Here is a 15594-nt window from a genome sequence, read left to right as displayed (position 1 = left end):
TTTGTGACTGGTCATTTAAGAGTAGCAAGGCTTTTGCTTGAATAAGCATGGGGCAACAGCGCCATCTTCTGGAAAAATTTGTCGGGACTTTTAAAACCAATTTTCTTTGTGTGTGTGTGTGTGTGTGTGTGTGTGCAAGCTTTTTATTTTTTTATTAATTATTAAAGATTTCTGCCTCCTCCCCTCCACCGCCTCCCATTTCCCTCCCCCTCCCCCAGTCAAGCCCCCCTCCCTCATCAGCCCAAAGAGCAATCAGGGTTCCCTGCCCTGTGGGAAGTCCAAGGACCACCCACCTTCATCCAGGTCTAGTAAGGTGAGCATCCAAACTGCCTAGGCTCCCACAAAGCCAGTACGTGCAGTAGGATCAAAAACCCATTGCCATTGTTCTTGAGTTCTCAGTAGTCCTCATTGTCTGCTATGTTCAGCGAGTCCGGTTTTATCCCAGGCTTTTTCAGACCCAGGCCAGCTGGCCTTGGTGAGTTCCCGATAGAACATCCCCATTGTCTCAGTGTGTGGATGCACCCCTCGCGATCCTGAGTTCCTTGCTCGTACTCTCTCTCCATCTGCTCCTGATTTGGACCTTGAGATTTCAGTCCGGTGCTCCAATGTGGGTCTCTGTCTCAGTCTCCTTTCATCGCCTGATGAAGGTTAATATGAACCCAAAGAAAAACATATAAAACCAATTTTCTTATAGCAAATTAAAGTAAGAATCACAGAAAAATTATATTGGATATATTTGGGGGGATCTTATAGACCACATTTAATCTCATATGTAATGACTTTCCTTAAATGGCTGCAATATTTTCTTTCTTTATAATGATATAACAGAACCTCAAATTCATTTCTCAGATAACTGCAACCATCCATGCTAAACTGCATGACAGGTTTCCTGTAAATCTGAAACTGGAAAGCAGTTAAAATCTGTTAACTGACCATTTGAGGAACACTGTCCAATAGAAGTTTCTTCAACTCTGTCTGTAAATTACAACACAGTGGCCACTTCCCGAGTAGGTTATAAATCCCTGATATGTGTGGCTGATGGCACTGAGCTGAAATTTTAATTTTATGTGGCTTTAATCAATTCTGCATGTTGACCTGGATAATGTTGGATTGTGGGTGAGGGGCTGTCCTGTGAGCGTGTTAGGGGAACCCTGGCCTCTAACCAGTTATCTTTCAAATCATGCACAACGGAGATTATCCTGTCGTACAAATCCCCTTAGTAAAGACAATTAAGAATGGCTGCAGCCATTATCAGTGTCTCAAGTTGGGGGGGGGGGCGCCAGGGGTTGAAAAACCACCCATGGCTGAAAGCCCTAAACAGCAGCAACTATATTGCACAGTGAGGTTCTAGAATAGGTTAAATATTCATATGGGATTTGGGATAGGAAAAACTTACTTCTATATCTAGTACAGCCACAGTCATGCCATAAGATGAGAAAAGGCTAATGCCATTAGATACAAACAAACAAACACTGTCCTTCTTTGTCTCCCTTTCATGCCATGGAGTAGGAGCCAGGACCATAATAACAGAAAATTCTCTCTTAGCTGAAATCGTCCTGGTTAACAGTAGACATTTTGCGTTTGCACCTGGCTCCTCTGTCCTTGATCTGGGTAATTGGATGTATTGATCAGTCTGAGCTTCAGCCTATTCCCTGGCAAAGGTAATACAGTAAATAGTACCCACCTGGGCGGTTTGCTGTGAAGGCTCAATTAGAAGCTAAGCTGCATACCGTGTTCCTTGTTTTGTGCTTACCATGTAGGACATGTTCAAAACCAATAGCTATTTTGTAGGCAGTCATGTTTAAACAGAGGACAGTCTCTGGGCTCTCTAACCAATAGCATAAAGGACCCAGTGTGGTCCCATTAAAAAGAAGGGTCTCACTGGGGGGGGGGAGGGGAATGTAGTTTTTTGAGACAGGGTTTCTCTGTAGCTTTGGAGCCTGTCCTGTAACTAGCTCTTGTAGACCAGGCTGGCCTTGAACTCACAGAGATCTGCCTGCCTCTGCCTCCCGAGTGCTGGGATTAAAGGTGTGTTGTGCAGCCACTGCCCAGCAGGGATGGGGTGGGGGGAGAAAGCACTATTCAAACATTCAAGCATTCTAAACAAGTTTATTTGAAACTCCAGTGGCAGAAGTTTCAACAACTTTTTTCACTTGTTTGTGGCTCCACTCTCCACACCATTAAAGGTGTAAAAGGAAGCGCTTCAGCTCTTCCGGGAGGAGGAGTCCAGTAATCTTATGATGCTGCCGAACGCCGAAGCATTTCCGGATTCTCAGGCGGCATAACTCCATCAAAGACAGGGGTCCTGGAGAAAGAGCATGGCACAAGTCATGCATTAGCTTTGTTGACCTAGGACTGCCTTTAAAATCATGCAATATATAATATTCTTATACAGAAATAAATATTACACACTTAAGGTCATGTTCCCTTGGGTTTGTTTGTTTGTTTTTAACGCTTTTAATTTTCCTGAGATTATAATATAATTACATGAATTTCCCCCTTCCTTTTCCTCCCTCCAAACATTTCTGCATACCTCTTCTTGCTCTCTTTCAAATTCATGGTCTCTTCCATCATTAATTATTATGTGCATACATGAAGGGGCATTTTGAGGCTATGTTCTCTCTTTTCTCATTTAACTGAAGTAAAATCTTTTTGGTATTTTAAGTTCTATTTTTTATTTTTAACTATATGTATGTGTATAAATGATAGTATGCTCACATGAGGGTACCCTTGGAGGCCAGAAGAGGACATAGAATCACCCACAGTTGGAGTTACAGGCGGCTGGAAGCTGCCAGATGTGAGGGCTGGGAGCAGAACCCCGCTCTTTGCAATAGCAGGAAGCACCCAGAACTGCTCAGCCATCTCCGCCCCTCATCACTGGATTTTAATTTATGACAGAGTGAAAGACGTTTAAAAATTACCTTCGCTAACAGATGCTTAAGGAAACTAACTTGAAGATTAAATGACTATATGAAACATTTAATCATAAAAATAAAATTTATGTTTTATGGTGCTGGTCTTTTACCTTAAAAAGTAAATCACTGTTCTAGATGAAAGTATGATTAGGATATAATTTTAGCAACTTAAAGATGTTCAAATATACTAGGCTCCCAATGAATCCTAAATTCATGTTATTAAGATGTAATTCCTTTTCTACTCTGTATTCTAAGCTATCCCAAAGCTTCAGCTCACGGGTGAAAACTGAAGTAACAGAAATGTGCACGGGAAACACCCAGGAGTTTATATCTTATGACGATCTCAACAGGCTGAGAAGGGGAAAAGAAAAGGGAAGGATTTTCTTCCTGGGATCAGGAGCACAGCACAGCTCTTGACCCTGCCGATGGTTCCAAGGTTTAGAACCCTATTATAGTATAGAAGGGAAAGTATAATCACCCACCCTACCTCTGCTCCTTACACCAAATAAAAATGGAATTTTTCTGGTGATTGTTTTTTGATTTTTCCAGACAGGGCTTCTCTAGCTGTCCTGGAACTAGCTCTGTACACCAGGCTGGCCTCGAACTTACAAAGATCAGTCTATTTCTGCCTCCCAAGTGCTGGGATGAAAGGCATTCATCACCACCACAGGGATTTTTGGGTAATTTTTAAAAGAAAACTATATATGCCCTTAATAACGCGATGAAACAGTAGCCTTCGATCCAAGATCCAGTTTAGATTTGGCTGGAGCTGGGGAAGTTTAGACTACACGACACTGTGTCCCACCCCAAAGATACTGCTTCAATTATTGTTGCTTTGCACCTGTGGGCGTAGATTTTGTTAAAGCCACGGGCCCTGGGCCATTCTATTGTGAAGTCAATCTTGAGACCACAGCTGAGATGATGCTGTGGCCCCTGCTGTCCTGCAGCCTCACCACAAGCGACAAGTCAACTTAGTTGTGGGTTTCTCATGTGATGGAAGACAAGACGTGCAAACAAACATTGTCAAAGAGATGTGTGTATGCTCTAGCTGGGGCCCTAAGAGCACTTTCCAGAAGGGACCTGATGGAGGTGGGTCTTGTATCTTATCTGTTGTTTCATTGGTTAAATAATAAAGAAACTGCTTGGCCTCTGATAGGACAGAAAATTAGGTAGGCGGAGTAGACAGAACAGAATGCTGGGAGAAAGAAGCTGAGTCAGGAGTCACCATGATTCTCCCACTCCAGACAGACGCAGGTTAAGATCTTTCCTGGTAAGCCACCTCGTGGACTACACAGATTATTAAAAATGGGTTAGATCAATATGTAAGAGCTAGCCAATAAGAGACTGAAACTAATGGGCCAGGCAGTGTTTAAAAGAATGCAGTTTCCATGTAATTATTTCTGGGCATAAACTAGCCATGCAGGCGGCCGGGTGCCGGGGATGCAGCCCCGCCATTCCTATTACAACAGGGACCAGTTGGATAGGGCACCTTCCAGATTATGCCCAAGGCACAGACCAACAACAAACTTCACAGCATATACTTAGGGAGAAATGGGAGTTAACATAATTTCACTAAGGAGTGCTGGAGGATGTGACTAATACATGCTAGACACACTGTCAGGGAAACTGTGGGAAGCGCTCATGAAGTTCAATGAAGAAGATGGCTTCAGAGCAAGCTTGGTGGGCTGAGAGAGTCATTATACATTTTCAATCTGTGCCATGAAAAAGAGTTTTAGGTACCAAGCACAGAGGGGAAAAAGGATAATATTCTTAAAATCCTTTCCCTTCACTCCCAAAGAAAGGGAGATCCCCACCTTTTTTATCTTCCATGCTGAGCCCAACTCAGCACAGTTAAATGTCAGCTAATAGTCCCCAGTCCCCACACTCTTGAAGGACAGCAATTTAAGTTGTCTCCCTGAGCCCAGAGCATCAGATAAGCTGAATCAGCAAGGACACCCAGACCCAGAAACTGATGTGTTACATCTGCAGATCTAACTTTTTGTGCTTGCCTGGGACGGTTTCTGGTGGGCTATCTGCCAGCTAAGAAGTAGCCTCACCAGAATCCCAAAAGTGACTCGTGAAGGCAAAACAGAGGTGATTTTCTTCAGGGTACAGTTAGGTGTCCTTAGGGTGGCACCTAGAGCTTTTCGTTGTGGTAAGCGCATGCTATCCCACCAAGCTGTACTCCTAAACTTGCAGAATCCTAGGCCTTACTGTCACCATGCCAAGTGTGAGATGAAATTAAGGATGGCACAGGTCTCTATGAATACCTTTGGGGACTAGAGTGGAAAGAGAGCATCAAGCTGAGAGTGGTGGTGCACACCTTCAATCCCAACAGGAAGGCAGAGGCAGCGAGATCTCTGTGAGTTCAAGGCTAGCATGATGTACATAGCAAGTTCCAGGACAGCCAGGACTACATAGAGATACCCTGTCTCAGTTTTCTTTTTTTAAAAAAAGGAAACCATAAGTGAATACAATCTGAAAATCGTATAAGGTTCTATGAAGAGGAAGGAGTTATAATCACCCTACTATATGATTTTAGAGGACCCGAGGCACAGCTACAGCTACTCTGGGGGTCATATTCCCAATAAAAAATATTACAAATTATTTTACAACTATGTTAGTATAAAGATAAATATAATTCTAGTTAGGCTTGATTTGTCTTTCTTCTTGTTTTCATCAAAATTAAAACATTTCTGTGGGCCCTGGGGGACTGTCGGAGAAAGAGCCTGTATGTATACACAGCATCTTCTTAAAACCAGAAATCATCAAGCCGCAGGCAGAAATGCCCAGTGACTATCCAACTGATTAACAGAAAGAGCTCTCTAGTTGACTCCTTCTACCTACATCAGTCTTCCTTAGCCTGCCCTGAAAGGCTAAAGAATGCAGGCAACTGCAAGCTGGGCATTTGCTCTGGGGCAGTGGGAGGAGGGGGAAGTTCTTGGCCCACCTTACCATTCCACCCAGCTTTGGTCCTTCTTCCCAGCCTGTGGTTAGAAAACAACCAGCTTATTTGACATCAGAGTCCTTGGGGTAGGGAGGCCAGCTTCAAAATCCCACAGTCCAAAACCAAAGCACAATCAAGCCTCTGGCAGGAATTAGGTCCTGAACTTCCTCCCAGGACAAGTAATGATGCAATCAGGTATCCTCCCAACCTGGAAGGGGTATTTGCTCCCAGAAATGGCCCTTCTCCTGTGCCCACCACTGTTCAGTTATTTGCGTGAGCAGTGTGAGGCCTTATTTATGGAGGAGTGCGGTTAACTTGCCAGAGTAAATGTATCTTGACTGGCGTGACTCATTAAACAAATACTCTAAACTCTCGGTTCTCTGCATCTTAACCCCAGCAACCAATTATTCTGTGGTTTGGCTGCTCTACGGAGCAGTTAAGACATCTAGGGGGATCAGACAATGCCTAGAAGGTTTCCACTGAATGTCTCTAAAGCAGTGGTTCTCAACCTGTGAGTCACAAGCCCTTTAGAGGGTCACCTAAGATCATCAGAAAACACAGATGTTTACACTCGGATTCAGAACAGTAGGAAAATTACAGTAACAAAGTAGCAACAAAAATAATTTCATGGTTGGGGGTCACCACAACATGAGGAACTGTGTTAAAGGGTCACAGCATTAGGAAGGTTGAGAGCCACTGATCTAAAGCATGCTTCGGTACACTTAAATATCAAATACTTTGAAATAATAGCCGACCTCTTTAAAAACTGGCCTAACAACCTGATTCAAACATCAAACAACAGAAGGCTGTTTACTTCATAACAATGCTATGCCCTGTGGGATTATTTCCGGTTTCCCATGCATGGTGACGGCAGAGAGCAACCTTTTATTGGACTGGAAGTCTGAACTTAGTAACTACCTGTCTCATGCTAAAGATCAAAGGAATATCAGGGGTTATGGCTTAGATTCGGGCAAAGAAAGGAGAGGCACCTTCTCTCTCCAAAAAGATCTCAGTCAAAGGACTCCCCGGAGGCACCAGCTCCACGGGCCGCTTTCCTTCAGCATTCTTAGCTTGAGCAGTTGCTCCGAAGTCCATCAGCAGGTGCACCAGCTCCCCGTTTGACATCCTGGCCGCGACATGAAGAGGCGAATCCAAGCCTTTGCCTTGACCCACAGATGCTCCTAGACAGTCACAGGAACAAAAGAGGTCAAAGGGGAGCAGCGGCTAACCACCCACTTTCTCACACCATGGAGTCTCAAAGGCATTTAAAAGTGGGGAATCTGTGATGAAGGTAATTCCGTGAGACTGGGAACTGATCCTTTTTCTATCATTTAATATAGTCAGAGGGAAACTGGGCAACGGATATACAGCTCTCTTGGTAAAGGGGTTGCCATGCAAGTATGAGCATCTGTGCTCAATCACCAGCCCCCAGAGAAAAGCGTGAGTGTGGTAGCACGTGCTCTTAATCCTACTGTGCTGATGGGTGGCGACAGGCAGACCCCTGGGGCCAGCTGAGCCCTGTTGGGAGCTCCAGGTCCCAGCGAGAGCCCTGCTCTGAACATCAAACTGCATGGCTCCTGAGAAAGAACGCCTTTGACCTCTAGCCTCCACATGTACACACAGACAAACACACACACACACACACTTTTACACAAATATAATAAAAGGAACCTATTATTTGACAATGTGACTGGAAGCATATGGAGCTAACCAACTCACCACAGAGTATTCTTCATGGGCATGATGCGATCAAGAAAAATCTGGATAGCATGAAAGCTGCATATATTAGACAGACCAAACATGAGGGGAGATGGGGAAACCCTGCATACATGACGAAGGGTGGAATAATGGGTCCTGTTACCACACAGGAAGGGTGGCAAATTCTCTTTAGGAGTCAGGTGGATTTCTGGGAATATGCCCACCCAACTCTACCTACCCTCTAAATAATTCCCTACCCCAGCTCAGACACTGCTTCTTACTGAGGTATATGCAGGTCACACTTTCACCTGAGCTCATGGCCCTCCGCAAAAACCAGTGCCCACTCAACAAATGTTGAGTTGTTTTTAAACAATATTTTTTTTAATTTGTGAGAGATGCCAAACATGGCCTTGTCCTGGATACGAGCTTTAAATGTCTCAAAGCTTAAACTCTACCTAAAAGTAGTAACAGGAAGGAGGGAGGGTGGCAGAGAAAACTTGTGACTAAGAATGGCTAACAGTTAAGTGAAAAGAAGTAGCAAACTGGCTGGGGAAGAGCGAGACTCCTGGAGTCCTAAAGGGGGAACAGAATTCAGATAATTAGAGAGTTGCAATAGTGTTCTCAGTTTTGAGAAGGGGACTCCCTTCTGGACAACTGAAGGGAGATATGGAATGCTAGTACATCTCTTCAAGAACAGGAAAATGTTTGTGGCAGAGTAAATTCCTAATCAGAAAGAAATGTGGAAGACAGTCCCAAATAGGAAGCGTCAGCTAAAAGCTGGCAGTTTTGCAAGCTCTGCAAAGCTGAACGTATGATTGTCCAGCCAGAAAGAGGCAGAGGAAAGGGAGGACAAGCTAGTGATAAATGAGGACCAACCACCCTGGAAGAAGGTATGGGCGGTATCACCATCATAATCTTCTTCTTCTTCATTGCCATGCTAGTTAGAAGTGAGAGAACTGAAGTGTGAACCATGTGGAAGAACTTTCCATCAGGACAGTGTGGTCTCGCTCAAGCCCCTTGCCACAGTCTTCCCTCTAGTATGACTGAAGGATTTTTAAGATTCACTTAGTTTACTTTTCATTTGCACGCCTTATTTTTTTCTTACCTGACTCCAGAAGAATCTTGGCACAGTCTACCTGCTGATTTTTACAAGCCACATAGAGAGGAGTGCCCAGGTGGCTGATGTTATAGTCAATATTGGCCCCAAAAGTTGCAAGGGACTCGATGCATTTCACATGGCCTACAGCCCAAAAAGAAGAAGAAAGGGATTATGGTACAAATTCCCTAAACAACAATCCCAGTTTTTTTTTTTGTGTGTGTTTAAATGTATCCCCAACATATCCAGCAATCGAAAGCCATATTTTTTACTCAGAATGGAGAATTATTTCAAACTGGCATCGGAGTAATATCTGTTCCAAAGTCCCTTACTCCAGCTCCGCCGCTGGACATCCACGCCACACCACGAAGAAGAGAATAAGGTTTTGGCCTTGGTTCACAAAAATCAAAGGAGGGTCAGCCGAAGAGCAGGCTCCAACCAACCACATCTGCAGCTGTGGTTAGAATGGCACCTGCAGCCGTTCCCCTTTGCCAGTTGTTTGTGTGCTTAGAAGAGCCATGGAGAGACGGGGCTAAAGATGGCCCCCAAGGAGGACATGGGATGCATACAGCACAGGGAAGGAAGCTTACAGCTTGCAAAGGCTGAAGGACTAGGGCCACAGTGAGCAGAGGCAAATCTTAGACACTGCCTAATCCCATGGGAGCAAAGCCCAGTCTGACAAACAAAGTTTGGTCAAACAGATTCACTCTTGCCTTGACCCAGAATGTCATACTTTAAACATTGTCTCTCTGCGGTCTCGTGTTGAGCCATTTTAGTTGTATGTATCCAGTAAATATGTTGAGTTGGTACGGCTCTTCATAAAGAAATGGCAATGCTTTTTCCCCGATAATCTCAACATGGGTTGGTCTGGTTGAATGCAAAGCCATCTGGAAAGCCACTGGGTAAACAGGAAGTCCTCCAGCAAAGTATAGGTGTGCCAGTGACGATAAACACTAGAGAAAAGTAAAACTTCAAATCTTACGTTATAAAAAGATTTGCCCCCTTGTGACAACTGTCAATGTAACAGAATCTAGAATCAGTTTGAAGGTAAGCCTCCAGGCACACTCGTGAGGAATTATCTGACTGAAGTTGGCATCTGGAAATTTCTATGAGGGATTATCTTGATTGCTGTTAATTAGTATGTGGGCCTCATCTTCAGCGTGGGCAGGACCATTCCCTGGGCAGGAGAAATCAAGCTAAGCAGCAGCATGTGTGCATCCATCATTCTCTGCTTCCTGGTTGTAAATGTCATGTGACCAGCTGCTTCAGGCTCCCGTTGCCTCGAAATCCCCAGCAGATGGGCTGCACTTAGAAGTGGGAGCTAAAATCAACCCTTTGTCCTTTAAGTTGCTTTCATCAGAGGTCCGAGTATTTTATCACGGCAACAGGGGGGAAAAAAATCTAAGATCATCCCTGAACTGACCGAAAATATGGTTCGCTTGTCAAACTTAGATGACCCTAAACCACTATTAACACCCTAACACAGAAAATGAAAGTTTGTTTTTACAACGCACATAACAAATGCTGGTAAGGAACCCTTATCCACTGCAGGTCAGAATGTAAACCAGTACACCCACAATGGAAAGCATTATGGAGGTCCCCCAGAAAAACTGCAGTGAAATTGCCATACAACTCAGCTAGACCAACACTCCTGGGTATATACTAAAGGAACCTGAGCCAATGTACCACAGGGATTTCTGCAAACCCAGGCTTATCATAATATGGTTCACAGTAGTCAAGATATGGAATCATCCCAGATCTCCATTAACAGCTGAATGGGGAAAGAAAATATGATACATGCACAGCACGGTTTTATTCTGCCATAAAGAAGACTGAGATTATATTGTTCACAAGAAAAGGAATGTAATTGGAGAGCATCTTGTTAAGCAAAATAAGTCGAACCCAGGAAGGCAAATACAAAATACACATTCATTCATATATGAAACTTAGATTATATATGCATGTGCACACACACACACACACACACACACACACCATAAAAGTAGAAGGGGGACTACTTAGAAGAGGAAGAAGGGCAGGAGAGGGAAATGGGGTCAAATATGACAGAAGTACATGATAGCCTCAAATGAAAATGTTAGTGTGAAACCTATTGATTCATACAAATAAATAGGAACTTTAAAAAAAGCCTTGATTTCTATGGGGTCAAGTATTCCACAAAGATCCATAGTCTACTATGTACCATCCCTTGTTATGAAAGTATAGCTCTGAAAGAGTGATTCTCAAACTTAACTGTGCACCAGAACCCCCTGAAGGGATTTGGATTAAATGGGGCTGGAGCAGAGCCCAAGAGTCTGCCTTCACAGTCCCATCATCCTGATGCTCCTCCTACCAGGTGCCTTTGGAAACGTCCCTCTTCTTTCCCATTTCAGTAGGACTGGGTAAAAACCTCCCACTTCCCCATGAATTTACCTCTCTTTGCAGCCTCGTGGATGGGAGAGGCCAGATCACTCTCAGGATGGGGAGTGGCTCCATGCTTTAGAAGCAAATCCACGCAGTCCTGGCTGCCACTGACGCAGGCATTAAACAAGGGAGTTCGCCAGTCTATAGCCATGCTGTTCACCTGTGGAGAAAACCCAGCTCCAGGATGAAGACAGTGACTGACGTGGACCACACACACGTTAACCCTCCCACTTTCAAAGCATTTTTTAAACTTCTCTGAGCCTTAAAGTCCACCTTTTTATGTAAAGTGAGGACCACCAAATTGTCATTAAAAAAAAAAAACAAAGTATAAGATATAAGGCAGTAATAACGCTCCTGAAGATTCGATCTCCTCCCTGCCTTCCTTGGGGTCATGAACTTTGAAATTAGTTGTGATGATCCGTAGCATGGCTTACAAATTAATGTGTCCATTTTAGACATCGATCCTAGACAGTTTCCAGAATAATCTGAAATTGACTTTTTAAAAACCTGGTTTTTTTTTTCATTTAAAAGGTTGATTCTCGTGCAAATATGCTTAACATATGCCAAGATTTTGTTCAATTCATCCATTAATGAGAGAATTGGTAAGATAGTAGGGTCGGGTCAACGAAGAATTTATATAGCCAGTCAAGATGCTACTTAAATATGTTTGCAAATAGATACAACACTGGTTGGCAAGATCATAAAATTATATGTTTTGGGACTATTTTTCTAATGTTAGAAATTTCACAGAAATTTACAAACTAGCATCCACGTCATGATGTTGCAGCTACAAACAAGCCCAAATACACACAGACCCTTCTAATCATATAATCTGATGTAGCTATTAAATGAAGATATTGTGGGGGGAAAAACTGAATTCACTGACACACCCTCTTTCCAAAGAGAGCCAAGGCTTAGAGGACATGCAGGAGATGGCCATGGTGTTTTATCACAACAACAGAAAAGGAAGTAATATAGCTTTCTAGCTAAAAATTAAACAGTTCACCTCCTGGTAAAGTACATGCACTTGATGGGCATAATACTCTTGAAAAGGTTCACTCCTCACATTTTAAATCAGACTAGTCAAAGTACTGGAAATTATTGAGAGCGATGGAAATAGCCAGCCTTCATTTTTGATACTGCTTGTTTCTATTATTTAAGCTTCACCTACCTGAGCTCCATGACTTATTAAAACACTTGCGCAAGACAGATGACCTCTCAGGCATGCTTCATGGAGTGGAGACACGTGATCGGCTGTGATGATGTTCACGGGCCAGCCCTAGAAGAAGAGAGATGGCTTCAAAAGCGGGGAGAAGGCAACAGTACCCTCAGGTTGGTTTTCAGCTACATAATTCCAGTGCTATGTGAATTCTCTGAAAAGTTAAATCATATGGGCAGGCAAAAATTAAAAAAAAAAAAGTCTACTAAAGTCGTCACCGTCATGTAAAAACAAAAAGACAAGAAAAGTGGCCCCTTCCACAGTGCAAATGAGAGCCTAATATAAGACAGCCACAAAGGAAATGACTTTGCCAGGATCTACTGAAGTCAGCAACTCAGCAATTTCACTGTTATATACACTCAAGAAACAGACACCTAGGAGTCTGGGGATGTGGCTCACCTGGTAGACTGTTTGCCAATCTGCTTGATTTAACAGTGGGCTTCACCAAGTACATACTGAGAAGGACAAGTATGACAGGAGAGTGAGGGAAAGCATACGTGAGCCTCTGTTTTCCTGGCTTGTGTGTGTGTGTGTGTGTGTGTGTGTGTGTGTGTGTGTGTGTGTGTGCGTGTGCATTGCCTGGGAAGCCCTCCAGTGAGTCTTGTCTCCTAGTAGTAATGGCCTGTGTACTCGGCTCTCCTTTAATGCAGTATTCTCTGATGCCGCCTCTTGCTCCTCCTCCATTCTTCCTTTTCCTCCTCCTTCTCCAGTCTTCCTCATCCTCCCCTTCTTCTTCTCCTCTCCTCCTCCAAGGTTCTTCCGCTGTTCTTCTTTTACTCTTTTTTTCGATAATCTTCCCTTTCCCCCTCAGGTCCTCTCTTCTCTCACCTCTGCGTCTCCCCCTCAACTGTTCTTCTCCTACTTTTCCTCCTCCCTTCCATTTCCCCTCCCCCTTCCTCTCTCCTTCTGCTCCTTGTCTTTTTGCTAACCCACTACTCTCCCACCGAGCTGCATTCATACCAAGATTTGCTTCTAATTAAGATAATATATAAAGGTTGTTTCCAAGAGTAAACAACTCTTATTTGGCTTGCTCTCTTTAGTTGGCATCTTCTGGGCTTATTCTGGTGAAGTCCTTGATAAGAAAATGAGGGTGGCCCCCACCCAACAACCAGTCAGAAAGTGAGACCCTCAGGAGGAGTTGGGTCTTGTCAGCTGCTGTCTCAGTAAGCCTGGGTATAGATATTTCGTTAGTCAAGTCTTACGACAACTGTAGACTTTTTTCAAGAGTCCTGGCCCCATAAAAATGTTGTCTAAATTCCTGACAAAGTCTATAACAAAGACACTTGTTTTTTGCTTCATGTTGCTAACTTTTGAGCATTTTTTTTTACACAGCAAGTGGTGTGGGCCAAATGATACAGGGCCAAGGACCAGATGAACCTCAGTAGATAAAAAGTCTCAAAGCAAAGATCCAATTGCATTCCCACACTCAGCCCTAGGTCTGGAAATGCAAAAAATGTCTAAAAGTTTAGCCTCACGATCCATCACACTCTGGGGAAATGCGTAGTCCAGGAGAGATAGATCCTGAGCTCAGTGCAAGCAGGACATGAAAAGCGGTCTATCCAGGAGCAGTTCCAGAGCCCCAGCCCTACCCCAATCTTAGAACATGTTGTCCTGGAGACACAGATACAATAAAAGTACGTTTTAATCTACATATGCTTAGAGTTGTTTTTAATTTTGTGTGTGTGTGATGTGTGTAGGTGTACAGGTATGATGTAGACATGCATGCGTGTTCAGGTGCATGTGTCCTACTTTATGACAATCCTCCGTATGCCCTAGAGACAGCATCACTCACTAAACCTGGAGTTTGATTGGCAGTCACAGAGTTGCAGCAAGCCTTCTGTCCCTTCCCTCCCTAACCCCTACAGTGTTGAGGTTAATGTGACCAACCAAGCTTTTCACGTGGGTCCTCATATTTGTGTAGCAAATGCTCTTATCCACTGAGCTATCTCCCTAGCCCTTATGCATGGCTAATTTAATCAATGACTCAAATATGTATTATAACTTTTCTTCCTGGAATAGTCTAAATTTGCCTAAAAAGGTTCCAATAAATGGCCTTACTCTCCATTAGTCCTGACACATATTTTTCGACTTCTGTGGATATTTATTAGTGGGTCAGCCACTAATCATCTTGTGCCTTTGGCTTTTACCTTCTCATCGGCAGGGTCACACAATTTGAGATATCAAATCACTCGGTGCTCACGCCCCAGTTCACAGGGGCTCAGATCCAGAGCCGGGGGGGGGGGGCGGAAGGGTTTAATATGTTTGTAAATGAGAGGCTCCAAGGCCATTGACAGTCTTTCTCAATGCCCACTCTGCTCTTTATAGGGAAGGAAGATACTGAGTTTCCCTTTCTCCAGAACCTCAGATTCCATCTGTACACCCTGACACCGCAAACCATGGCTCCCGATGTCCTGACACCAGCAGAACTTAGCTGACTGATCATATCCCTTTCCCAAACATCACCATGGACTTTACAACACGACACTCATTATTTTACTATTGCCATTACTAATCATTTGTTCATTTTAGTGAAAACACCACCCCAAATCTTCTTGTTTTGTTGAAATTTTCATTATCAATGTTCTCCTATTTGTCTATTCACCCTGCAGCACGTAGGAAAATTCATGATGAAACTGTTAACTGCAAATTTAGGCCTGGTGGCATAGGCATGCAGTCCCAGCTGCTTAGGATCAAAATGTCAAATCCTGCCTGCCCTACAGAGCAAAGTTCAAAGGCTAGCACCAGCCAACCAGCCAAGTTAAAAACAAACAAACCAAAAAAAAAAAAAAAAAAAAACCCTAAGTCAGAAAAGAAAAAAAAGCGAGTAGCATAGCTCAGTAATACATTAACTGCCAAGTATATGTAAGGCCCTAGGTTCAATTTCCAGTAACACACACACACACACGGCTGCTTTTTTACCTAACAGGATGAAATAAAAGACAATTGTCCTTTTAATAAAATTTTTACTCATTTTGTATTATTAAAAGTAGCCCTCTAGCTCTTTCAAAGCCAACACTTGGGAACTTGTATATAAACCCAGGAAAACCCAAGGCAACGCGGAAATGAGTCCCAGTGTGAAACCTTTTAACCATCCATTATAGAGCCGTGTCACAGACAAGTTCCTTTAGGTCTCCTTCTGAACCTTTAGGACCTTATTTAGAGTTCATCAAGCCACAGCTGTGCCTTCAATGATCTTAGGATTTGTCTGACTAATTGACAAACCTGAATCGTGTAAGATCAGGGTGTAATTTTTAGTCCCCAGGGATCTCTGCCTGCGCAAACACGTACTAACCGGACA

General features: G+C 43.5%; 1 protein-coding gene across 2 annotated transcripts in view; it reads right to left on the bottom strand.

Annotated features, from left to right (window-relative positions):
• Nucleotides 1-2121: 2121 nt before the first annotated feature.
• Nucleotides 2122-15594, bottom strand: part of Asb9 (ankyrin repeat and SOCS box containing 9) — a 30762-nt gene continuing 17289 nt past the window's right edge. For both annotated transcript variants that reach the window (XM_050160663.1, XM_050160662.1), the window contains exons 4-8: nt 12249-12356; nt 11087-11237; nt 8666-8800; nt 6852-7043; nt 2122-2305 (exon numbers count right to left, since the gene is read on the bottom strand). In XM_050160663.1, coding sequence (XP_050016620.1) covers nt 2181-2305; nt 6852-7043; nt 8666-8800; nt 11087-11237; nt 12249-12356 — 711 coding nt within the window. In that variant the 3' untranslated portion in view covers nt 2122-2180. The remainder of the gene's footprint in view (nt 2306-6851; nt 7044-8665; nt 8801-11086; nt 11238-12248; nt 12357-15594) is intronic.

Source organism: Alexandromys fortis, unplaced genomic scaffold (assembly GCF_014885135.2).
Source record: "Alexandromys fortis isolate MF-2015 unplaced genomic scaffold, M_Fortis_MF-2015_v1.1 scaffold_120, whole genome shotgun sequence".
In the NCBI taxonomy this organism is placed as follows: Eukaryota; Metazoa; Chordata; class Mammalia; order Rodentia; family Cricetidae; genus Alexandromys; species Alexandromys fortis.
Note: the sequence above shows the minus strand (reverse complement) of the source record. Positions and strands in the feature narration are given on the sequence as shown.